Source organism: Ochotona curzoniae, unplaced genomic scaffold, assembly GCF_017591425.1.
Source record: "Ochotona curzoniae isolate NIBS_2020 unplaced genomic scaffold, NIBS_Ocur_1.0 contig_2318, whole genome shotgun sequence".
NCBI lineage: Eukaryota > Metazoa > Chordata > Mammalia > Lagomorpha > Ochotonidae > Ochotona > Ochotona curzoniae.
This window is the reverse complement of record NW_024465419.1, coordinates 13,260,951-13,287,885: the sequence shown is the minus strand read 5'-3', so window position 1 is coordinate 13,287,885 and position 26,935 is coordinate 13,260,951. Positions and strand designations below refer to the sequence as shown.

At 42.3% G+C, this 26,935-nt stretch overlaps 1 protein-coding gene and 1 pseudogene across 1 annotated transcript in view; one reads left to right on the top strand and one right to left on the bottom strand.

Moving 5' to 3' along the window:
- Positions 1-26,935, bottom strand: part of SPAG1 (sperm associated antigen 1) — a 68,623-nt gene that overhangs the window by 25,220 nt on the left and 16,468 nt on the right. Inside the window, exons 4-10 of the mRNA XM_040972644.1 lie at positions 26,117-26,181; positions 24,939-25,048; positions 23,876-23,981; positions 19,845-19,975; positions 18,366-18,472; positions 15,070-15,223; positions 3,962-3,985 (exon numbers count right to left, since the gene is read on the bottom strand). Coding sequence (XP_040828578.1) covers positions 3,962-3,985; positions 15,070-15,223; positions 18,366-18,472; positions 19,845-19,975; positions 23,876-23,981; positions 24,939-25,048; positions 26,117-26,181 — 697 coding nt within the window. The remainder of the gene's footprint in view (positions 1-3,961; positions 3,986-15,069; positions 15,224-18,365; positions 18,473-19,844; positions 19,976-23,875; positions 23,982-24,938; positions 25,049-26,116; positions 26,182-26,935) is intronic.
- LOC121151337 lies at positions 2,257-2,752 on the top strand (annotated as a pseudogene).

Here is a 26,935-nt window from a genome sequence, read left to right as displayed (position 1 = left end):
TTCCCATCAAAGTTCTTGGTCATGGGTACTGACAGCCAGCCATGTTACCCAAAGTGGATGACTGAATTGCCCTGTACCTTGGAGGGACACCCATTTACCCATTCATTTTTAGCCATTCCCCAAGCACTGGGATCCCATATGGGCACCAGTTCATTTCCCGGCTGTTCCACTTTCCATCTAGCTCCCTGCTGCTGGACCGGGAAAGCAGTAGAGGATGGCACAAGGCCTGTACTCTTATGGGAAATCTTAAAGAAACTCTAGGTCCCTTGCTTCATATCAGCTGAGCTTTGGCTGTTGCAGCCATTTGAGGAGTAAACCAGCATGTAAAAGATCTTTGTCTCTCTTCCTCTCTGTAAATCTGTCTTTCCAATGGGTAAATCTTTTTATCATTTTTTTTTATAGAAAGGTTTATATACATGGCGACCAAGCGGGGTTTATCTTGGAAATGCCAAGGTAGTTGGACATTAGACCATTAGTGACAGCCCACACATCACGGGAAAACAACAGCGGGGAAAATGTCATGTGATGATCATGGCTGGTGCTGAAAGGCATTGACAACACCCAACAGCCTTTCTTGATTTAAAGAATAAAAAGAAGCAACTTAGAAAAACAGGAACAGAGGTAAAACTCTCCCACATGATGAGCTGCATTCATTAGAACCACACAGCTAACATCACACTCAGTGATGAAAGAATGAACGCTTTCAAAAACAAGGACTCCAGCCTTCACCACTATTGTTACTATAAGTTAAAGCTTAATCAATTGGGCGAGAATATGAAATAAAAGGAATCTAAGCTGAAATTAACTAAAAATTACATTCTTAAGTGTTGTGACCCTATATATAAACAAAATCCCAAATAATGTTCCCTTTTAAGGAAAAAAAGTCCTAAATCTAATAAAATTTAGCAAAGATTCAAGGTACAAGGTTGAAACACAAAAAACAGTTCATTTCTATATAACTAGCAGCAAACAACCCAAAAGGGGATTTAAGGAAACCATTACATTCATAACAGCTTCCAAAAGAATAAAATATCAGGTAATAAATTTTAGCAGAGAGATAAAAGACTTATATGCTTAAAACTGCAAAATCTTGCTGAAAGAAAGCCATTTAAAAATCAAAATGAAAATGAACCCTATACACACTTTTTCTGTGGAAATGAAGAAGTCAACCCTAAAATTCACAGAACACTCTAAGAGCTTCAGAATAGTCAAAATGACCTTTAAAGAAAAGGAAAAATCGAAGTACTACTAACTACAGTGATCAAAATAACAATGGTGGCAGCAGAAGGCTACACATCCACCAACAGCACAGAACTGAGAGTTCAAAAGAAACTTACATATCTATCTAGGACCAATTGATTCTTGACAAGGGTGTCAAACTCACTCAATAGGAAAAGGACACTTTCTTTTACAAATGTGTAGACAACTAGTTTTCCATATGCAAAAGAAAAGGGAGATGACAAAAAGAACTAAGTTGAATTCTACATCACACCACAAATGAAAATCAAAATGAGGGGCTAGTGCCATGACACAGCATGCTAAGCCTTTATATGGTGCTAGCAGTGTGTGTGTGTATCAGAGTGGACTGTTGCACCCTGGTTACTGCTGCATGGTTCGCAATAACCAAGACGCAGAACCAACAAAGGTGTTCCAATCCGATGAGCCAATAAAGACAATATGATACACATAAACAATGGGGAATTATTCAGCCATCCAAAAGAAAAACGCTGCCATGGGTGGCAAAACGGTTGGAACTTGAGTACATCCTACTGAAAGAAGACACACACAGAAAGACAAATGCCACATGTTCTCCCTTATGTGGAGGAGCCTAAAAAGAAACAACACAAAACAAAACCCTTCCATGAACACAGTGTGATCATCGGAGCCTGGGAGGAGGGGAGAGGAGGAATGAAGACAATGGCAGACCAACTCAGGGCTAGAGCAAAGCAAGAGTTCCTAGGGTTACACAGCACGGCGGGGAGTGGAGGGTTTGTGGTAATCTAACACATGTTGTACGAACAAAGAATAGAAAGAAGCTTCTAGTTTCCAATTATGTTGAAGAGAGAGAAATGCCGATTGCCCTGTTTTGATCGGGATACAATATATGCATCTGTTTTGACGTTGCATTCTAATGCACAAATACGTATAGTTAGTATAATTAATTCTTTTTGAAAACTTAAAGATGTGTACATTAAAGCAAATTATTAAAGAAGTAACAAGACTCTTCCTGGATGTGGCCAGGCAGGAGGCGCCATCATGGGAGTGGACATCTGCCACAAGGACGGGAAGGTCAGGTGCAAGTTGCCCAAGAACCAGGTCAAACACCTGCAGCTGCTGGTCAAGCTTAACCAGTTTCTGGCCAGAAGGCCAACTCAACCTTCAACCAAGTGATTTTCAAAAAGCTGTCCATGAGCAGCACCAACCAGCCGCCCTCTCACCGTCCAGGGTGATTCTGAAGATGAAGCTTCCAGGCAGGGAAAACAAGACAGTGATGGTTGTGGGGATCATCACACATGACGTGCACGCGCAGGAGGTGCCAAAGCTGAAGGTGTGTGCCTTGTGTGTGACCATCCATGCCCACAGCAGCACCTCAAAGTGGGAGATCAAGCTCTTCACCTTCCAAAAAGCGCGGAGAAGTGTAATGGCATTTCGGTAAGGCCCAGGCACCCCACACAGCCACACCAAAGCCCATGTCCTCTCCAAGGGCCAGAAGTTTGAGCACGCCAGAGGCAGCTGGGCCAGCCATCCCTAACAAAAATTAACCGTGTGTCCTTTACTAATACAAATATTTTGGATGGGGCTCAGCATGGTAGCCTAGGAGCTGAAGTCCTCACCTTGCATGTCTGTCCCATATGGGCATTAGTTCGTAGCCCAGCTGCTCCACTTCCCATCTAATTCCCCCTGTGTAACCTGGGAAAACAGTGGAGGACAATCCAAAGCGTTAGGACCCTGCACCCACATGGAGACCTGGAAGAAGCTCCTGGCTCCTGGCTTTGGATCGTCTCTGTTCCAGTTGTTGTGGCCACTTGGGGAATGAACCAGCAGATGGAAAATCTTTCTCTCTGTCTCTTCCTTTCCTATAAATTTGACTTTCCAATGAAAATAAATAAAATCTTTTTTAATGTATGACAGTCTTTATTTACAACTTTATTGGCAAAAAAGAGGGAGAACTTTTAAACAGTTTAACGCAGAGCATTATAGCAGATCCTGTTAGATTAAAGAAATCCCATTTTAAATGTCCACTCTATTTGTCCAAATATGTACAATACTGAACCTGCATATGCAATTCCCTTTATGATGTACAGTGTTCACCTTAGGCCATCTTTTAAACATCAATACAAAGGAAATGAAATCATTCATTAAAAACTGCATCAAATGAAGGGTATTTTAGATGAAAATTTAGGTAGTTCCTGGTAATAACATATCCCCAAAGAAAACCAAAAGCTGAAAAAGCAGTTACAGTTCCTAGTTGAGTGGACAGTTGCAATAATCAATCACTTTCCGCAATGACCATTATGCTTTCAATTTATAATGAACTACTCTGAACTTACTATGAGACATAGTCAAAGCCTGAAGAGAAGACATAGGGAGAATATCCCTTTGTTGGAGGAGAATTAACAAGAATCAGCACAGCAAACAAACATCCTATTGATTTTAGCTGGAAAAAATTAATGTAGTCAGTTTCAACTCACACTGAGCTGACTCAGTTTTTTTCACTGACTTGCTTGGTGTCATTCTTCTAAATCAGGTGTGTTTAATTCTTCTTCTAGTTCATCCAAATCTTTCCCAGTAATAAGACATTCATCAACAGGAACGGCATCAATAGTTCCATTTACTTGAGCTTCCCCTTCAATGTCATCTTCCAGATCGCTTCTTCCACCATTTTCAGCCCTGCCTCCAGAAACTTCGCTTAATTTGTCTTCATCTTTACCTGAAGTATATGTGCTGAACCTTGCAAGACTGGCTGCAGGAATACTTGGCTCATCTACACCTCTCGGGATGCACAAACTAAAATCTATGCCATTTACATGCATTGAATCATCAGCCTCATCACCACCTGTTCCCTGGCTGTGACGGGTATCATCTGCTTCCTCCTCATCGTTGACCAACTCAGGACGAAGTTCAGACAAATCACGAGCACTGATCACTAGTGCTTCACCTGCTTTGAAATCGGCTTTTCTTCCTTCCATATCTCGTCCGGGTTTATCAATCTTTCCTTGTCTTTTCCTTTTTTTTGCCATGCAAGAAAAGATTCTAGAGTGATTTGGGTAACATTTGGGCCTGGGGCAGGACATTCTCTTTCAATTGGATCTTTAACTGCAACTTCATCTTCTTTCTCCTCTTTGTCTTTTTTCAACACAAATCCAGGAGCAAGTACATGCCAATCATGCAATTATCACCCCCTCCAGGGCAAACCCAAAACCAGCCATACTTGTTTTCAGTGGCTTCAAGGAAATGTTTGTACACTACTTGAGTTTTTGGTTTTTTCTTTTCCACCTCACCATGCTTCTTGTCTACTACTTCTTCCGGTTTTTTTCTCATCCCAATTGTCCACAATATCTTTTTCTTTGCTTTTTCACATTTTCTCTCCAGAATCAAGTCATGAGAGAATTTACACTTCCTTCCTTTAGAACACTGCCCTTGCTTGAAAAATACACCTATCACAGACTTGGGACCTGCTTGAAGAGCTCATTTCAATTCTTGTAATTCTTGTCATCTTTCTTCAATTTCTTCTCAGTTTCACTTTGTGCTACCTGTCGTGGATTTAGTTGACCAAATTTAACCTGGTGAGTGACAGCTTTAATAACCTTTTGTTGCTTTGCTCCTTTCTTATTCTTTAGACCAGAAGTGTTGTCCTCAATAACCTTCTGCTTCTTCTGTTTCGCCTTTTTGTTGTCCCTGGCCTGAGCCTGTTCCTTGGGGGCTTTGAGGAGACAGGGAGCACCGGCCAGGCTGGGTGGGGCCCAACTGGACACCATCAGGGTATCTGACCCTGCGGCAGGAGCAGGAGGAAGACCTGGAAGCCGCTGCCAAACCACACAGAAAGCGACTCACTCATTTGCCACCCAAACACGGCCTTTTGTGTGTTCTGGGTACTAGAGTCTTACTAGATACATGACTTGCAGATATTTTCTGCAATTCTGTGGGGTGTCTTGTTACTTTTTTTTCCCCAAAATACGTATTTTTAAAGGTTTCTTAAGAAACCTTAAAAATACATAAATGCATTTAAATACTGAAATGCAAATAAATATGCATCTAAAGTTTTCTTATATATATATATATATTTGAGTTAAAAAAAAGTAACAATGCAACCTACAGAAATGCAGAAAATATCTGCAAGTCATGTATCTAGCAAGACTTCAGAACATAAAAAAAAAGACTTACGAATCAACAAAAAGGCATATATCCTGATTTTTAAAATGGGCCAAGGTCTTAAGTAGATAACCCTCCAAAGAAGAGATGCAAATGGCTAATAAACACACAAAGAAACAGCTGACATGATGAAAAGCTGCAGATCACGGAGCTAAGGGAAAAATCCAACGGCAGCCATGGTGGCAGCAGAGATGGAGACGGGGCGGAGCTCTGCGCTTTGCTGGTGGAAATGTAAAGCGGCGTCATCCCTTTGGAAAGCAGCCTGCAGTCCTCCAAGAAGTTCAGCAGAGTGGCCACATAATGTAGCGGCAATACTGTATTTAAAACATCGTGCATGCAACACTCTACACATACATGTTGAATAAAGCATTATTTGCACACAAAAAAAAGCAAAAACCAGCCCAAATCCTCATTGGTTGAAAAATAAAGAAAATGTGCTATATAACCCATAAAACAGATTATATTTACATAAGAACTAAAACCTTGATGCACGCCTCTGCATGGATGACACATGTTAAGACAAACATAAAGGCTTCCTGTTGTATGATTCTGTGTAAAATATTTAGTTTTGAAGATTTGTTTCAAGGGCAGAGTTACTGAGGAGAGCTCTTCCAAGCACTGGCTCAACTGCCAAGTGCCTGAAATGGCCAGGGCTAGTCCAGATCAAAGTGAGGAGGCAGGAACTCCACGGGGTGTTCTTCTTGAGTAGAAGGGTCCAAGCACTGGGGCCATTTTATGCTTCTTTCCTGGCTCCATTAGTAAGAAGCTGGACCAGAAGTGCAGCACGCAGGATTCAAACTCATGCTCATATGGGATGACCGGCATTGCAGGCATGCTTACCCCACTGTATCACAACACCAGTCCCCATATGTAATACTGAGAACAGGAAATCCACAGGGATGGGTTTTGCCAAAAGTAGCCTGGACCCCAGGAAAGGAGGAAAGGGCAAGAAGGTGCATAGAGGGCTCATTTTTGTGGTGACAAATTGCCCTGGAAGAAGTTATGATAGTAGAACATTGTGAACATCCTGAAATCCAGTGATTTGTTGACAGGGGTGAATTTAATGGACACAGTCATTTTGCCTAATAGTTAAGACTCATTAGGAAGCCTGGGTTCAATTCCCAGCTCCACTTCTCTGATTCTCACTTCCTGCCAACGCACTTTGAGAGACAGCAGAGATGGCACCAATGGCGGGATGAGTTCCTGCCTCCAACATGGGAGACCTGGGTTGTGGCGCTGGCCCCGGCCCAGCCAAGGCCGAAGGTATCACAGCCACTACGGGAGTGAACCGATAGAGAGCTTTGTCTGTCGGCCAGTTCTGACTACTGCTTGGGGACAAGTCATTCGGGGAGAAAACCAACAGGTAGAAGACCTCTTCCTCTCTGTTAACTCTACATTTGAAATACGTGATCTTTTTTTTTTTAAGATTAATTTTTATTGCAAAGTCAGATATACAGAGAGGAGGAGAGACAGAGATCTTCCATCTGATGATCAACTCCCCAAGTGACTGCAAGGGCCAGTGCTGAGCTGATTCAAAGCCAGGAGCCAAAAACCAGGAGCCTCTTCTGGGTCTCACACGGGTGCAGGATTCCAAGGCTTTGGGCCATCCTCAACTGCTTTCCCAGGCCACAAGCAGGGAGCTGGATGGGAAGTGGGGCTGAAGGGATTAGAACTGGTGCCCATATGAGATCCTGGCACATTCAAGGGCCACTAGGCTCCTGCGCTGGGCCCAAAATACATGTGTGTTATTAGCAATAAAATGCATTGATGTTTTAGCAGTTCCTAATCAGTAACGTGCCTGCTCACAGGATTAACCCATTTTGTACTGTCTCTTCATCTCTTCCTCATTCCTCTGTAAAAACTCATTGTAAGTTTTCAACCCTGTTTTTCTTAGCTTGCTATTTGCTTATTGGTGCTTTTCTCATGTGTCTACAATATGAACGTTTTGTATTTTCTTAAAGATTTATTTATTTAAAAACTTAAAGAGAGATCTTCCATCTGAGTTTACTCCCCAGATGGCTGTTATAACATGAGCTGGGTCAGTCTGAAGTCAGCAGCCTGGAGATTCTTGGGGGTCTCCCACATGGGTGCAGGGCCAAAGTACTTGGGCCAGCTCCAAATGCGTTTCCATTCACACATGCAGGGAGCCTGCCTGGAAGTGGAGCAGCTGGACTCAGCCCAGTGCCTACATGGGATGCCAATGTTGCAGATGCAGCTCTGCCTAGTAAACACTGGCCCCTGGGTTTTCCCGTTTTTAATATGCAAAAACATTCATCATTTTCTCCATGTTTTTTTCTATGAAAAAACATTCATTTGAGGGCCTGGCACAGTAGCCTCGCGGCTAAAGTCCTCATGTCTCATGTGCTGGGAACCCAAAAAGACACCAGTTCATGTCCCGGCTGCTCCACTTCCCCTCTAGCTCCCTACTTGTGGACTGGAAAAGCAGTCAAGGACGGCCCAAAGCCTTGGGACCCTGCACCCGCCTGGGAGACCCAGAACAAGCTCATGGCTCCTAGCTTCAAATCGGTTCAGCTCCAGCCATTGAGACCACTTTGAGAGTAAACCAGCAAATGAAAAGTCTTTCTGTCTCTCCTTCCGTATGTAAATTTGACTTTCCAATAAAAACAGACAAATCTTAAATTAAAAAAAAAAAAAAGTACTTGCAGTGCACACTTAGGTGGCACTATGCTGAGCCAACTAAAATAATTTTTTTTTTAATTTGAAAGGCAGAGCTACAGTCAGAGATTGTCTAACTGTTGGCCTACTCCCCAAATGGCCACAATGGCCAGGGCTGAGCTAGACTGAAACCAGGATTTCTGTCCAGGTCTCCCAAATAAGTTAGGAGCCCAAACATTTGTGCCAACTTCCACCGATTCTCCCAAACTAACAGTAGGAAGTTGGAGCAGAGGTGGAGCAGTTGGGACACAAACAGGTGCCCACACAGAATGACAGCATCACAGCCCACAGCTTTATCTGCTTTGCCACAGCACTGGCCTTGTCTGTCTACTATTATAACTCTTAAAAAGCATTGTCTTTTCCCCTCCCAATCCTGCCAGAGAAGGCTTTATCTGTATTTTCTTCTAGTTCATTGTTAAATCAGGAATAAGCACTAGCGCTACAAGGGAAGTGGCATGTTCACGTTCCTGGCTGAGAAGACAGAGACTGAATAAATCCCAAAGTCTCCACCAGCCACAGCTGCATGATGAGGGCCATTCTAGGTGTTCCCTCTTAGGGAGAGAAGACACAAAGAGGCAGCTTTGTAGGAATATGGCCCATGAACTTGAACCCCTCGCAATCCATCTTGGCACTTCACTAGCATGTCTCAGCACTGGTCTTTAGGAGATGGGTCATGAAAGTTACTGGTGGTCTTATCTCTGTACCTGAAACCAGGCTGGCACTCAGGAGCTGGCAGGTATTAAGTCCATTAGTTAGGTGGATGACCTGGGTCTGCCCGTCTTGGGCACAGCCTACAAAGGAGCAGCAGTTTCGGCCAGGGTTACCAGCGCCCTTGATGGTAATGGTTCTCCATGATCCTCAAGCATGGCTGGAACACATCCCACAATGACTTAGAATTCTTTTTTGGAATGTGGGGCTATGGGAAATGACATGCAAAGATTCCAACTTGGTAACTGCCCTCTGACCTTTAGCTTTCTACTCACAACTTGGATCACCTCTCTGATAGCCAAGGGTGTAGGACCGCTCTCTCTCTCTCTCCATGTCATCCAACAACGGAACTTGGCAGAGGTGAGCATGAACAGGGGTGCAGTATCTCCTCCATTCCTGGCAGGGTGCACGCTGGCAGGTGGCAGATGATGGCTTAACTGCTTGGGAGACCAAGATTGGGTCCTAAACTCTTGGCTTCTACCCTGAGCTATTGAGGACCTTTGCGGAGTGAACCAGCAGGTGGAAGATAGCTCTCCTCCTTTTTTCCCCTCTCTCTCGCCCCTTCTCGCATCACTCTTTCAATTTCAACTTAAAATTTTTTCAATTGCTACTAGTCTGGTCAACATACAGTTTGTATGTTATCTGTATTATATATGGGTTTTCCTGATTTTTAGTGATGTTGAACATTTGTTTCATGTACCTATGGACAATTTGTATTTCTTTGAAAAGCGTCTATCTGGCAAGTGATTTTAATCGGATCCATTAAACCAGCATCCATTTTAGTTGGATGATGTGGGTTTCTTTTCCCTTTTGCTGCTGAGATGTTGGAGTTCCTCAACCCCCCAGTAGATGTCTCATCTGGAAATGTTTATTCCCATTCTGTCTGTCGTTCCTTCACCCTGCTGCCTTCTGTCTTTGTTGTGCAGAAGCTCATTAGTCATTATAACCCCGTGTGTGTGTGTGTGTGTGTGTGTGTGTGTGTGTGTGTGTGTTGCTCTTGCTTCCTGTACTTTTCTGGGTCTTATCCACAAATATCCATGCCCACCTCCAAATCCTGAAGCATTTCTCCTATATTTTTCTATGAGTTTTATAGTTTCTGGTCTAATATTTAAGCCTTTAATCCATTCTGAATTGTTTTTCGTGCAATATGAGAGGGACATAGTGGGGAGCGGGGTTCAATTTCATTCTTACGCACATGGATCTTCAACTTTCCCAGTATTATTTATTGAAGAGGCTGGTGTTTCTCCAGTCAATTGTCTACAGATACATGGATTGACTTCTGCACTCTCTCTCCTGTTCCTTTAGTCTAGCTCTGCTTCTCTATCGATACCAGGCTGTTTTCATTGCTATAGCTTTGTTTATGTGAGAGCATTGTAACATATTTTGAAGTCAGGTATTGTAATCCCCCTGGTTTTGTTACTTTTACTATTGCTTTGGATATTCACAGAGTTGCACAGCTCCATATGAAAATTTTTAAAGGTTTATTTACTTTTTATTGGAAAGGCAGCTTGTAGAGAAAAGGAGAGACAGAAAAATATCTTCAGCCCAAAGGTTTACTCCCCAAATGGCTACAAGGGCTAGAGGTGAGCAGACCCAAAGCCAAGAGTTTCCCCCAGGTCTCCCATGCAAGTTCAGAGAGAAGGCTTTGGATCATCCTCTGCTGCTTTCCCAGCTCATAAGCAGACAGCTAGATGGCAAATGGAACAGTTTGGACATGAACTGGCAACTATATGGGATGCCGGCACTTGCAGCCTGAGGATTAGACAATTGAGCCACCACTCTGGCCTGAACTTTCTTTCATGTTTTAAGAACTCCTTCTTGGCCATTTCTTGTAAGACAAGTGTGGTTCGTGTGATAAAAAGAAAGTTTCTGCTTTCTTTTGGGACTGTCTTCCAGTCATTGCCTAACCTATACCGGTATAGTTGCCTTGAGGATTAAATAAAGCAATCTAAATAAAACACTTCCATAATTCTTCACATATGCTAATCGTGCAAAAAATTAAAAATAGTAATAAGAAGCATAGTTCCAATTAAAATGAACTAGGTATACTCCGCTTTTTTTTTTTCACTCCCTACCCTACCTCCAGAATTCATCTGAACTCTTAGAACAGAATTCATGAAGGAGCCACACAAAGACACTAACAAAGCCATGTAGGCAGACACTACTGGAGTCAAGCTCCAGCTGAGTTCAGAGCTCACAAAGGGTGCGTGGAGCAGGCATAAAGAGAAAAGAAATGGACCACTACGATTTCATGATCATAATGGACAATGCAAGAAAGCTGTCCTTTTTATTCATACAGAAGTGGTCACAAACTCTGGCACAGACTTTTTATGTCATGGTCAAGTGTGTATATCCAAGGATAATTCTGCTGTTTGTTTCATTTTAAAACAGGATGTTATCTATCCTGACCCTGTGGTCAGGAAGTTCTCAGTAGACAGTGCATATCAATCAGTAACACATTCCTACTACAATCCTCATTCTACAACTCAATCTTGAGTCAGTTAAGGGAGGAAATGCAACACAGGAGGGACCTAAAGGTCAAGGATGGTCAATGGGGCAGCAGAGACAGAGACAGCATGAATTGTAAAAGGCCTTTTGCAAGACGTTATCTGCAACATCAACTTCCGGGCTCACATTGATAGTTAAAACCAACTCTGCATTGGCAAACAATGCCTAAATAGATTACAGAATTATCAGCAGGGTAGTTTGGTGTCCATGCAAAGGGAGGTGGAAATGCCTTCAGGTGGTTGCAGAGACATCCGCTGGGCCTTGCCATGCAGTAGGAAATTCCTTGCGGCCTTGCCTACAATGGAACAGTTCTCTTCACACCTTTGTGACCTCCACACCCACTGCACAGACCCCAGCAAGACAGACTGGCAAAAGAAACCAGAACCCAATACACTACCAAACCAACAATGGGTTTCTCACTTTCCTTCCCACTGATAACTTCCGGCAGAATTCAAAGCAGTGCAAAACTCAGACTGAAGCATCAGAAGAAGTTCTCCATGTGTTTACCCAAAACAAAAAGATAGTAAAGGGACACACACTTGGCCTAGCAGTGAAAATGCTCTTGTCCCATATTGGAGTGCCTTGATTTGATTCTTACTCTGGCTCCCAATTCTACTTGGCAGCTATGCAGACCCTGAGAGGTAGCATAGAACGGCCCAAGTTCTTGGATCTCTGCAGTATGGATACCTGGGTTGAATTCCTAGCTCCTGGAGCCAGCCCTAGTTTTTGTGGGCATTCTGGAAATGAACCAGTAGAAAGAAGCTTTCTTTGTGTCTTTCTGTATTGTTTTTGCTCAAACACACTCAATAAGTAAGTTAAAATGCACATACAAAAAGTCCAGAAAACCATACAGCAATAGAAAGTATTTGTTCTGACCAACAGAGAGGAAAATCGAAAGAAATGAGGAAAAACTTGTACAAAATACCAAATAGGTTAAAAATTGTGTCATAACAAACCCAGGGGGAAAATATAAATACTGTTGCCTTGGGAAAAAAATTTGAAGAAACAACAGCCAACAAATTCTAAAATTTGGTTAGATACAAACTGTACTGCACAAGAAGCTGGGCCCTGCACACGGCTCAACTGGCTAATCCTCTCCTTGCAAAGTACCAGGATCCCATATGGGAGCTCACTCATGTCTCCAGCTGCTTCACTTCCCATCCAGCTCCCTGCTTGTGACCTGGGAAAGCAGTAGAGAATGACCCAAAGCCTTGGGACCCTATGCCCACGCGGGAGACCTGGAAGCTCGTGGCTCCTGGCTTCAGATCAGCTCAGCTCCAGGAATTACAGTCATTTGAAAATGAATCAGCAGACCGAAGATCTTTCTCTCTCTCTCTCTCTCTCTCTCTCTCCTTCCCTCTAAATCTGCCTTTCCAATGAAAACAAACCAAACTTAATTTAAAAAATTAAGAAGCTTAGTTATATCCCAAGGAGATAAATTCAAAGACATTCACATCCAGACACGTCATGATCAAAATGCTGAACATTGGGTCTGGCACAATGGCTCAGGCTCTAAATCCCAATTGGGCGCCGGTTTGTGTCCCAGCTTTTCCACTTCCGTTCTAGCACCCTGCTTCTGACCTTGGAAAGCAGTGGAGAATGGCCCAAAGCCTTGGGACCCTGCACCCACATGGAAATCTGGAGGAAGCCCCTGGCTCCTGACTTGAGATCAGCTCAGCTCCAGCTGTTGCGGCTATTTGGAGAATAGCAGATGGAAGAGCTTTCTGTTATCTCCTGTTTGCAAACCTGGTTTCCAATAAAAATAATTTTCAAAAAAATGCTGAATACTAAATGTCAAGAAGACAAAATGAAAGCATCCAGAGAAACGCAATACGTCAGACACAGGAAGAGCAACAACATTAGTAATGGGAACTTGTCATCAAAACGAGAGCCAAGAAAAAGAGCAAAACAAGATTATTAAGTACTGGGCAAGAAGAAAACAAAATGAGCTGTCAACTCAGAATTCTATAGTCAGCAAAAACATCCTTCAGAAATGAAAGGAAAACAAAATCAAAATCAAAAACTTAAAAAGTAAATAAAAAGAAAGAAAAGGGAAAGAAAGTTACCCTGAAGAAAGGAAAACTAGTAGATTTCATCTCTAGCAGGTCACCCTTAAAGAAATGCTAAGACGACAACACTGCTGATGGAGGGAAATGACACCAGAAGGAACATCAGGAATAAAGAATCATAAAGAATGATAAAGAACTAGATTCTTCTTTTCTCTTAGATTCTTGAAAACATATAGGAAGGCTTGAAACAAAAGCAAGGTGTTTTTACACTACGCTTGAAGAGGTAAGGAGTTCTAAGAAAATGTGTGTTGATAAATATGTGCTAGTGTATTTAAATACCTGAATACACCATTAAAATATGCAAAGACTATCATTTAAAAAGCCAATCAGTAAACCAAAATGTCAAATTAAAATATCCGAGTAATCCAAAAGGAGGTGGGAAAGGAGCAGCTGCGAGAAAAACACAAGGTAGAAAGAAAAATATATAAATACAACCCTACCAATACTTACATCTACATGTAAACATAACAATTCTTAACTAAGTATATAAGGGTATTTATGCCAATTATAATAGTAAGAACGGATAGAAATGAGAACCAAACTATTTTTTTGTCTAAATAAATTCACATTAAAAATATATGTAGGTTAAAATATAGAAAATATATAGTATGCACATATTAATCCAAAGACAGCAAAAATGGCTGTATTAATATCAGAGTAGATGTAAAACATAAAATTATCCAAGATAAACATGGATAACAATGATAAAATGATTCATTGACCAGCACAATACCACAATACTGAATTTGCAAGCATATTCCAACAGAGCCTCCCAACACATGAAACAAAAGATGGATATAACAAACTGTGACAATATGGCTGAAAACTAAAAGAAATGCCTTAATTTTAAAAATGTATCAGTTTGACTCCCAGAAAATCAAAAATCTTTGTTCTGTGAAAGACATGGTTATAAGAATGAAAACAGGCTGCAGGCAAGGAAAAACATTTTTACAAATCCAACAGAAGACTTGTTTGGAGAATAGTAAGAATCCCCAAACTCAACAGTAAGATTACAACAATGCCATTTACCACATCTCCTCCTAAAAATTATATGGAGATGGCAAATGGGCACGTGGAAAGTTCAACACCATTAGGAAAATACAAATTAAAGCCATAGTAAGAAGCCACTTCACATAGCTAATAAAATGGATTAAAAAGAGAAAAACTGAAAAAAAAATGTGAGAATGGAAAGCAACAATATCTCTTATGCATACTTAGTTATCAGCAAAGCAAAATCCTGCAGGCAGCCTGGAAACGTTTGGTGGCTTCAAATAAAGTTCAACATACACTTGCTATATGACTCAGAAATTCTGTTCTAAGACACTGACTACAGGGAAGGAAAGTATAGGTTCACTCACACACACATACACAAAATCACCCTGCACACAAATGTTTATAGCAGTTATGGTCATAATTGTAAGCTCTGGCAACAATCAGAAGCCCCTTGACCCAGGTGAGGAGATAAAGAAACTTGGGTGTTATCAACAAAAGCCATTGAAGGGAGAAGGGTGATTATTGGGAATTAAATTGAGGAATGCCAGATTAAGAAGAAAAATGGGTTTGGGGGATTGTGTTAATCAATAGATGAGCTGAACTTCTTTATGGATTTATAAGACGAAGCTAGAAAAAGCTTCTAGAGCAACAATTTCTGTGCAAATGGACCCCTTGGGAGAGCTCATCCTACTCATGGGAAGTCTTCTGCACAGCCTGGACAGGGAAGACGTCTTGCTCTCACCTGCACTGCCAGCCACGCGGCTCCCTGCGCTGTCCTTGCCACCTTCCTCATCCGAGTTTTCTACTTCCTGGATGGCCATCCTTTTCCCTTTGGTTTGGGGCTTAAGCGCAGGTGCAGAATTTTTCATATCTCTTTCAACCTCTGACAAGGTTTTCTGCAATATAATCATCTCATTAAGGAAAATATTTTCCTTTAAGTAAGAATCACTTTACAATGAGTAAAGATAACTATAATAAGGCTTCTTCTGGCATCTTTCTTTTCAAAACAACTTCACTGATTTCTCTGATTACAATCATACGTGTCCACTATGAAAAAATTAGAATAAAATTAAATCACTTAAAATTCTGCCACTCAGATAATACTATCAACATTCTGAACATCATTTTCCCAGATGTGTTTTATTGGTATACACAGCAGTCATTTTATACAGATGTAATTGTGTTGCACGTGCTGCTTGACGGTGGAAGTTCTTCAATATTATTTGACATATATGTACATATATCACTCATTAAAAATTAATGAGACAATTTCATGTATTTCATATATATAATTTCCAAAGCATATTCCTTCCTATATTCATTCTTCTTCTTTTTCTTCTAATATTCCCCATGACATGCATTCCATTTACTTCATAATATCACAAGTTTAACTGTACTAAATAAAGAATTCAACAAGTAGTAGGTAGAAAAACCACTGTTCCTCCAGGGTGCAGACAAGGGCTGTGATTCACAACAGGTAAGAGATATAGAATCAACCCAGAAGTCCATGACTGGATAAAGAAACTGTGGTACATATACACTACAGAACACTACTCAGCCAGAAAAAAAAAGAGTGAAATCCTATCTTTTGCAACAAAATGGATGCAACTACGAATCATTATGCTCAGTGAAATAAGCCAGTCCAAAAAGACAACTCTCATATACTTTCTCTAATTTATGATAACTAATATACAGACTACAAAAGGAAAATGTGATTTACCTATATTTTTCAACAGTGTCTTTCACAGAGAGACATTTTAAATTTGGTAAAGCACAGCTTGTCAACTCTGATGGACTGTATTTTCTATATCCTATGCAGGAAATCCAGGTCACAGGATTTTATGCTATGTTTTCTTCTAAGTGTTTTGTTTCAGGTTTTACGTTAAAATATATGACTCCACTTTGAGTTAATCTTTGCATATAGTTAAGATAAAAATATATGTGGAGAAGGCCAAAAAGTTAATATATGAACAATATGAAATTGTGTTGGGTAGTAAAATCAAAGGTGATTTTTGTTTTTCTTTTAGGACCTTGTTACAGGGGCCCATGTCTTGGCACAGTGGGTTAAGCTACCACTTAGTAAACTCATATGAGAGTTTGGGTCAAGTCTCCACTATCTTCTTTTCTTTTTTTTTTTTTAAAGATTTATTTTTATTATTTTTTCATTGGAAAGGCGGATATACAGAGAGGAGAGACAGAGAGGAAGATCTTCCGTCCGATGATTCACTCCCCAAGTGAGCACAACGGGCCGATACTATGCTGATCCGAAGCCAGGAGCCTCTTCCGGGTCTCCCACGCGGGTGCAGGGTCCCAAAGCTTTGGGCCGTCCTAGACTGCTTTCCCAGGCCACAGGCAGGGAGCTGGAAGGGAAGCGGGGCTGCCGGGATTAGAACTGGCGCCCATATGGGATCCCGGGCGTGCAAGGCGAGGACCTTTAACCACTTTTGCCACCTCGCCGGGCCCAGCACTATCTTATTTTCCATCCACTTTCCTGCTAAAGTGCATGGGAAGCAGTGATGACAACTGGAGTGCTTCACTTCCTACCACTCATGTGAAAGACAAGAATGGAGCTTCAGGCTCCATGCCTCAGCCTGGCCCAACCTCAGCTGGTGTGGCCACCTTGGGGGAGGAAACCAGTGGATAAGACTTTCTCTGTCTGTTACACTAACCTCTTAATAAACAGAATTATGGAAATAAAATACTCTGGGGGAAAGATGTGCTGCACAGCCAGTCCCTAAGCTTAATCCGCTGAAATGTTGGCCCAGCAAATGCTGCTGCTCTGGTGATGTCAGCTGCCACCCAGAGAGAAGGCCATGAGTAACGCAACAGGTGCCTGGGGAAGGCAGGTCTCCCACTATTTATCAAACTTCCTTGCTCACATCTGTTTTTGAGGGTGTTTGTTTTGAATTCAGCCTTGCGCAGCAGAAATTGCACTTCCCTTTAAGGCTGTATGCTCGTCATACAATAAAGATGGTTTCCTCTGGAGTACAGGTGCGGTGGATTTCTTCATAGCTCATCAAAAAAAGGTGGAAGTTGCTCCACTTCCATTACCTCAGCTGTCCCTCGGACCCAGTGAGCATGCCATCACCCAGTGTGCCAGCCCACAGGGGCTAAGGAATGAAAAGCCCTGCAGGGACATGAAGCGCACAGCCTGGTGCTCCCGCAAGAAACAGTCTTGTGTGTCTGCCCCGGGGGCAGCCTGTGCCAAGCCGCCTTGTTCACTTCCCAATGGAGGACCATGTCAGGCTCTCCACAGTTCTTAACACCTAGCTGCTTAGGCGTGGCTCTGCTGGTCCTTTCCAGTGCTTACCTGTGCACTCCGCACTGCAAGGAAGCACATCCACCCATGACACTACACTGACCACGGTGGCAGCATAAACAACTCAGCCAGGACCACAGAGCCCACCATGCTGCTGAATGAACTGTGATGGGCTCAGAGGAAAGCTTTATCTACAAGGCTACCAGTGGAAAATGAACTATCTGTCCTTCAGAGGGAGGTTTCTTGTTCTGGACAATTTTTAAGGGCCTGCTTTTTTCCACTTCAAACAAACAATGCACATTTTGGGGTAACATCTGGGATTTTACGTACTGTGAACTAATCCTCAACATAACTGATTCAGCAAGAACAAAACCATTTCAGGATTGGCCTGGGGGTGCAGCAAGTCAAGCCACCAACTGCAATGCTGGCATCCCATATTAGAAAGCTGGTTTGAGTACCAGTTGCTCCTCTTCCAATCCAGCTCCCTGTTTATGAGCCAGGGAGAGCAGAGGAAGATGGCCAAGTACTTGGGTATCCACTCCCATGGGAGACCTGCATGAAGTTCCTGGCTCCTGGCTTCAGCCTGATCCCATGCCAGCCATTGCAGCTATTAGAGGAGTGAACCAGGAGATAGAAGATCTCTCTGTCTCCGTCTCTCCTTTATATCCCTCTGCCTTTCAATAAACAAATCATTTTATTTAAAAAATTGATATGACTTTGGCCTAAATACAAAAATAACCAACTATAACATGAAGTGAGGAGTCACTGTCTATACTTACCTTGGCCAAATCATTGTCAGGCTCAACTTCCAACACTTTCCTCAAGTCATCTATAGCTTCCTGGAGCTTGTTTTGATGTTTGTAGGTAGTGGCACGGCGTAGAAGAGCTGAAAATTTATCAAAGTGAACATTATACGTTGTAATATATGGCGTTATGGCTGTCACATATTTTACATAGAGAGAATGTGAGTGACAGACTACTAGGCACCCATTTTCACACTTTAGCACACACAGAAAATGACACTAAAAGAGGCTGCCTCGGCTAACTGTCCCTTTTTTTTTTATTATTGTTGCAAAGTCAGATATATAGAGAGAGGAGGAGAGACAGAGAGGAAGATCTTTCATCTGATGATTCACTCCCAAAGTGACTACAATGGCTGGTGCTGAGCTGATCCAGAGCTAGGAGCTCTTCTGGGTCTCCCACACGGGTGCAGGATCCCAAGGCTTTGGGCCGTCATTGACTACTTTCCAGGCCACTAGCAGGGAGCTGGATGGGAAGCAGGGCTGCAGGGATTAGAACCAGCATCCACATGGGATCCTGGCACATTCAAGGTGAGGAATTTAGCCACTAGGCCACCACACTGGGCATCTAACTGTCCCTTCTAACAAGCTGATCCTCTAGCAGCCCTGGGCTGTGCCCCCTCCCAGAAGGCCTGAGTGTTTCTCAGCTTAACACATCACAGAGCCCACTGCACTGCGGTATCCAGAAGACAGTCACTGAACTAGGACACCTTACTTCTTCCTCTGTTCAAACTTATTTCAAAGGCAGATTTTTTACTAATAAAGAAGGAGGGGAGTCTTCCATCCACTGGTGTACTCCCCAGTGGATAGTAGTAGAGGTCGGACCAAAACCTTGGGACACTGCACCTGTGTGGGAGACCTGGAAGAAGCTCCTAGCTCCTGGCTTTGGATCAGCTCAGCAATGGCCATTATGGCTGCTTGGGGAGTGAACCAGCAGATGGTTCCTCTGTGCCTCCTTCTCTCTGTAAATCTGCCTTTCCAATAAAGTAAATTTAAAAAGATCGAATGACTTAAGTTCTCATTATTTCAAAATACATCTGAGATTATATCTGTGGCACAGAGATGACAATGTCAACAAAGAAGCTATGAAAACATCCTAGTGTTCCAGAGTGGACTTGTTATTTTAATATATTAATAAAAATCAGAAACATCAGAAAACCTATATTAAAGTATCCTTCAGGGATTTTTTGTATTAAAAAAACAAATGAGAGAATGAACTATTTCTATTTGAAAATATGTTTGTAGATTTTACTTAATTGGGGGGATGGTTTGCTGTATATCCTAGTACAAATACTTAGCAGCAGAAACTCTTAAGTTAGGGGTAAAATCAAAAGTAACTTTATGAAGGTGGTGGTTCACACCTGGGCGCTCACATTTCTCTGAGACATGGTGCAAGTCAGGTGGATGGCCTTTGATGGAGCCTGTCGGATGTGAGAAAATATTCTGTGATCATCTTACCCTTTACATTTCCGGGCTCCAACTCCAGGACCCTCTCACAATCCTGGAAAGCACTCGTCCAGTTCTGCAGCTTGATCCCTGCTTGTGCCCGGTTGTTATAGGCAGCCACGGTGGGAAGCGCTGATATGCTCCTGTTAGAGCAACGTGGGTTGGTGATGAACAGGCAGAGGCCGACCTCAGAATACAGAGGAATTCAGCAGAAGTTGTCAATGAAACAATATCACCTGCAGATGGGATGAACTGGGACCTCTAAAAAATCCCTCTGTTAAAGTGCTAACCCCTCACTATATCAGACAACAGGTGTCTCGGGAGGTAGGAGGTTCCCAAGGAGGCTAACGGGGTAAAACTAGGTCATCCTCCACTGCTTTCCCAGGCCACAAATAGGAAGCTGGATGGGAAGTGGAGCAGTTGAGACAAGAACTGGTACCCATGTGGGATCCTGGCGATGGAAGGGGGAGGATTAGCCATCTGAGCCATTGCACTAGCCACAGGGTAAAACTAGATGATGAGAATAGGAACAGAACTGATACATATGGGCACCAGTTTGTGTCCCAGAGTTCTATTTCCAATCCAGCTGCCTGCTAATGGCCTGTGAAAGCAGCAAAGGAAGGTCCACGTACTTGTGCACCTGCACCCATGTGGGAGCCCTGAAAGAAGCATCAGACTGGCCCAGCTCCCGTTGTTGGGGCCACTCAGGGAGTGAAAATGTCAAGATGTCGCTGTCTGCCTCTCCTTCTCTCTGTGTACTTTTACCTTTCAAATAAAAATATGGTAGATTTCTTTTTTTTAAGAGGCTTTGAGGGCACAGAACTGGACAGAACATGTAATGAAGGTACAGGGAGATGAGGCCAGAGACCAGCCAAGCAAAGAGGTTGTGGAAAACAAAACAAAACACCTTATCAACATGTTGCTATCCTACTTGCCGCTTCCACTGCTAGCAGAAAGTAACTTTCCCCTGTGTAAGCCACTCGGCTCCTGGTGCTTGGTGACGGCTGCGCCATCAGAGGCAGCCACATTCAGCTCCACAACAAATTCAACATTTCTATGCATGCCTAAATATCTGGTTACTATGTCTAAAGTGGGCTTCAGTGGGGATGTGAAAAATATAAAGATGCACAGAGCTACTGAAAAACTTGTTTCCCTAATACCAGATATTAAACACATTTTCTGATCTCTTGGGAACAATTTGTTAGCACACAAGAAGTCAGTCAATCACAACCAGTGTCCTTTATGTGGCTGTTATGTGCTGCCACAAGCTAATCTAAGGAAACGATCAAAATAATCTAACTGACACAACTTGATTGAAAACAGAACAATCAACAGGATGAGGAATACAAACGGTAAGGCAGAAAATTTTGCTAGATGAAGGCTACAAAAGCAACAATTAAGGAAAAAAGAGAGTCTAAAATCTGACTGGGGTCTGGCATTGTCACACAGCACAAGTTAAGCTGTTGCATGCAGTGCAGACATTGTGTCACTCCTGCTTCTGATCCAGTTCCCTGCTAATGCACCCAAGAAAGCCATGGAAAGTGCCCCAAATATTTGGGTCCTTGCTATACATGTAGGAAACCTGAATGGAGTTCCAGTTCCTAGCTTCTATCTTCCCCAGTCTCAGCCACTGTGACCAGTTGGAAAGTGAACCAGAAGGAGAAGTCTCTAACAACACATCTCTCTGTATCTCAGCCTCCCAAATACATAAATATTTTATTACAAATACGATATTTATATATATTCTTATTATCTACCTGGCTGTTACTTTAAAAGTTGATTTGGAATGCTGTGGAATAATGAGAATCTACAGGGTATTAGTACATTGAGTTTACCTAAACCTAGAAGAGGAATAGAAGATATAAGTGGGAAAGTCAGTAAAAGGGTCGACTTACCAAACTGATGAAGATGGATGTAAAGCAATGACATGGTTTAGTAACAACACTAGACATGGAGGTATACGTAAGAGTAAACAGTAAGAGGATTTAACATCAAGTAATTCCCACAGACCAAGTGCTAAATAGCTCACAATCAGTTCACCCAAATCTCACCGGAGTCCATGGAGGGGGTATTAGTGTTCTTCTAAGTTTATTGGAGTGAAAACTGAGGCAACAGACAGGCCAGGCAATGAGAGGCAGGCATTTGGCACAGTGGCACCACTCGGGATGCTCACTCCTCATGTCTGAGTCCCTGGGTTTGAGTCCTGGCTCCACTTCCACTCCTAGCTTCCTGTTAATACACACCCTGGGAGGAGCAGGAGATACAAATGACTTCCCAAGCTCCGGGCGTCAGCCTGGCCCAGCTCTGAATCTGCTGTGGGCATTTGAAGAGTCTCTCTGTTCCTCTGCCTTTCAATTATTAAACAATAAATAGAGGCAGGTGTTGTAGTGCAGAGGGCGAAGCCACTATTTGGCAATGGCCACAGTCCATTTTGGAATGCCGGTCCAAGTCACATCAAGGTTCCATCCATTTTGAAGATTTATTTATAAAAGCAGATTCTACAGAGTGAGAGAATGAGAGCGATTTCTACCTCCTGTTTCACTCCCCAAATGGTCACAATAGCCAGAGCTGAACTGATCCAAAGTTGGGACCCAGGAGCTTCCTCCAAGTCTCTCTGCAGGTACAGGGGCCCAATGCCTTGGGCCATCCTCCACTGTTTACCCAGACCATAAGGAGAAAGCTGCACAGGAAGTGGGGCAGTTGGGACACAAACTGGCAACCATATGGAATACTGGCCTTCAAGTAGATGATTAGTTTGCTATGCTACTGTGCCAGCCCCCAACCCTTTCACTGTTGACCTATCTTTCTGCTACTGCAATGGGAGGTAGCCGATGATGGCCCAGGCACTTGGGTTCTTGTCATCCATGTGGGAGACTGAATGGAACTCAGAGCTCACAAGTTTGGCCTGGCTCCGTCCTGGCTGCTATGGGTGTATGAAGAGTTGATGGAAGATCTTTGTCTCTGTCTGTCTGTCTGTCTCTCTTTTCCTCTGGCCATCTCTTTTCCTCTGGCCATCACATTTTAAAAGCTACATAAATTAAAGAAAAAATTTTATGGAAAAAGCAAAGATCAAGAAACATGCCCACAGCCACAACTGACAAAGCACTGAGACCAGCTGCAAAGGCAGTCTGCTCTCTCTAGGGAGTTCTGCCTCTCGGCATACTGTTCCGTCTCAGCCTCATCTCGCTGCATCAAGAATCAGCCGAGGCCACAGAGTGGCCGTGCGAGCTTCCTGAATCATCCCAGCAGCCAGATACAATACAATGCTTCCACTACAGGATGCCTCAAAAGAAGGTAAGGTTTTCTTCTCCCATAATGGACAGGAGAATTCCACTGGGGGAAACTGACAAAAAGAGAATGCTGGCGCTGGTGTCCAACAGCCTTTACGGTGAGCTGGGAGGCTGTGCTGAATGAAAGAGGCAGCAGAGCCTTACTTTACCTTCTGGTTCACTCAGTCTGCTGTTATGGAGCCTACAATCCAGGTAGCATCAAACCCTACAAACTTCAAGTGCCTCTCCCAAGTGTTACAAAATAAAGGTAAGACTGCTCTACGTGCTTGTGAATTGTGGAATTGGAGGGGAGCGGGGCGGGGGTGTTGAGTGGTGGAGAGTCAGCTTGTTCTAGAAAGTCAGGGAAGACTTTCTCAAAGAGGTGATGCATGGATGAAGATCTAAGGGGAAAGTTGGAAGTAAGCAGATTACACAGTAAGAGCCTTGTGCAAAGGCCCTGTGGTCAGAGAGGGTATCCCAAGAAACTAGATTAGATTCAGAAAGCTGGAGTGTAGAACCCGAGCTTTAAACCTGTGTGCTAGGTAGCCATGCTGTTCCAGTTGCCTAGCAAAGTCACATCTTTTGCTACAAATTAGGGTGGTGTGGGAACTTGGAAGTTTGTGAAACTTGTTGGAAAAATGAACCGAACACAAATGAACTAGTGACACCTCACCTCCTTGCTGCTGACCTACTTAGCTTCCTTACAGTTTCTGCAATTCAAACATCATCTTGTAAAACCCGCGTGCATTCAATGCACAGCAAACACCTGCTCACCTGGTGTAATACATTACTGCCTCTTCAAAATCGCCTGAGTTAAAAGCCTCATTTCCTTTTTCCTTTTCACGAGCAGCGAGGAGACACTTTTCCTTCTCAGTTAGACCTGAAAATATATATTACAGACTTAGACATAAGCAAGTAGGTTTGCATTAGTAAGTGTTACTAAATTTAAGTCTCATACTTGTTACATGTGAAAAAAAAATTTTTTTTTAATTTAAATCTGGGCCTGGCGCAGTAGTCTAGTGGCTAAAGTTCTCGCCTTGCAGGCACCAGGATCCCACTCGGGTGCTAGTTCATGTCCCAGCTGCTCCCCTTCCCACCCAGCTCCCTGGTTGGGACCTGGGAAAGCAGTTGAGGACAGCCCAAAGCCTTAGGACCCTGCATCTGTGTAAGAGACCCAGAAAAGGCTCCTGGCTCCTGGCTTAGGACCATCTCAATTCTGACTATTACAGCTACTTGGGGAATGAATCAGCAGATGGAAGATCTTTGTCTCTGTCAAAAAAATTAAACCCAAGAGTATGTATCATGACAGAAGTAGAAAATCATAAAATAAAGAAGATGAAGTTTCCCACATTGAAGGATATTTTTCTTTGGTTAGTTGCTCACAACTTTGAGGATTTACAATTTGTTGTGGTTGGTTGGCTCTGTTTTATTTGAAAGATCCTCTATGAATTTCAAATAAAAATGAAACTCTCTTCCTTTTGGGGCAAAAAAAAATGGGAAATTTGGAGGAAAAGGAATATTGGAAGAAAAAGGAATGAAGACAAATGAAACACAAGAAGATAACACAGGCTTATTTTTTTTTAATGTAAACTTATAAGTGGGTTTATATTTGGAAGTCATTAAATTTAAGTACTTTAAATACTGCATTACACTAGGCAGCTAAAAAGAAATGAGTTTGTTAGGGGTGGTCAACTCAAGGAGAAAATTCTAGAAAAATCCACAAGACCTCTAATGGGAACCTGTAGCACTTTAGGAGAATGTCTTCTGGGTTGACAGTTCTTGCTCTAACTCAAAACATATAAAGACTACTACATTACCTCTATTTCCCCCCAATTACCTGCTGTGTCTATTCTTGTCTCGATTCTAGACAAATGTAGTTTGTTGTCAACAACAGTCTGTTCTTTGTAATTGTCATCAACTTTTGCACATTCCTTTTCCACATCAAATCTTAAAGAACAACAAAAAGTAAGGAGAAGTATAATACACAAGAGGATTGAAAACTTGCTACTATTAGTTTCACATTTCTATCACAGCTGGAATACCCCTCATCTGAAATGGTTGGCACCAGAGTGTGTCAGATTGTTCCAGATTTTTACAATATCCATCTATACATAGAACTGAGTCTAAATATGAAATTTGCTGTTTCCTAATCTAATCATACAGCCTAAAGGAAGTTGCATACCAAAGTTGTAGGGTGTGGAATATTCCATTTGCAGCATCACATCCATACTTTAAAATTTTTTTCAGAAAAGGGATGTTCCACATGTACTATGCCTTGGGACACATTTTTCAGAAACATACAGTAGACTTGTTTTTCAAGTTATCTGCCTTCCTTCTTAAGAAAACATGCAATCTGGGTCCAGCATGGGGCAAATGAGGTTAAGCCACCAACTGTGACATGCATACTGTCTGAGCACCACCCAGCCCCCTGCTAATCTGTTTGGGCAAACAGTGGATGATGGTCCTGGGCCCCTGCCATCCAGCTGGGAGATCTGGATGGAGTTCCTGGCTCCTGGCTTTAGTGTGGCTCAGCTCTGGCCAACAAGGCCATTTGGAAAGTGACCCAATGTATGCAAGATCTCGCTCGCTCTCTTTCTCACTCACTTACTCACCCTATGTGTCTCTGTCTCTGTCTCTTTTCAAATTTGAAAAGTCATTGTCATCACAAATATATGTATATATATAAAATCTAGTGAGGACCAAGACATTGATCAGCTCTACCCTGTTCCAAGTTTTGTAATTAAATGATGACTAATTTCTTCAATTTAGAAGTTGTGTATTCTTATAATAGATGAATGAGGATTTCATTAGTTATTTATATCACCAAAAGAATGTAGTTAATTTCATGAAGAACCAAGATCAACAACTTAGACAAGATATTCAGCACTCAGTTAATCTGGTATGAATACATTCAAGTTTATATTATTATTATTACTATTATTGAAGAAGCTATGGATATTTTATGAGAGAGAATTTTTCAGTGACAAATTTTACACAAAGAAATATAAAACATACTTATCCCACTCTGCGTAATCCCTCGGGATTTTCTTTTTAGTTGGTCTACTTTTAGAAGATTTTTCCTGTAAGAATGAAGCCATTTATTTAATTGAAGATTCAGTGTTTTTTCTTTAAATGCAGTGCACTGGATTAAATGGAATGGATTAAAACAAAACAGGTATCCTCACAGTGTAACAACTTCAGCATTACAATGAGCCTAGTAGATAGCAGGTAAGAGAAAGAATTTAAAATTTATAGCTAATTATATATAGGAATAATCTATAGGGTTTTACACTTATACATTAACTGTAAAAACTCACAGGTGTGAAACATGATTACTTATTTCATTATTATAAGAAAAACAAGTCCCCAGTTGTAGGCAACTGCCTAGGTTGCCTCATATCTAGGCAAGTGTTACACTGCTGGGAGAAAAGCAGCTATTAGCTAGCAGGCATTCTGGACCCAATGCTAAATTTGTGTTAAACTATATCAGTGTGCCAGCAAAGTTTCCTATCCTGTTTTTTTTTTTTAAAGATATATGGAAAAGGCAGGAAAAGTCATGCCAGAACACACCACCCCATACCCCAGATGAGGGTGCTACAGTTTTCCCGGGGAGAGCGATTTGGGTATATACCAGGGTAGGAGCAACTGAGGGCATATTTGACAGGGGAGGAATGACTTGGAGCTTCCATGGACCTGGCCACTGCACTCACAGGTGGGTGAGGGAGCTGAGACAGAGTGGCTTAGAGGAGGGAAACCAGATGAAATTTCTAGGTCAGGTCAAGGAACCCACCCACATGGGAGTCATGGGCTGGGCTAAATAGCATCATCCATCAC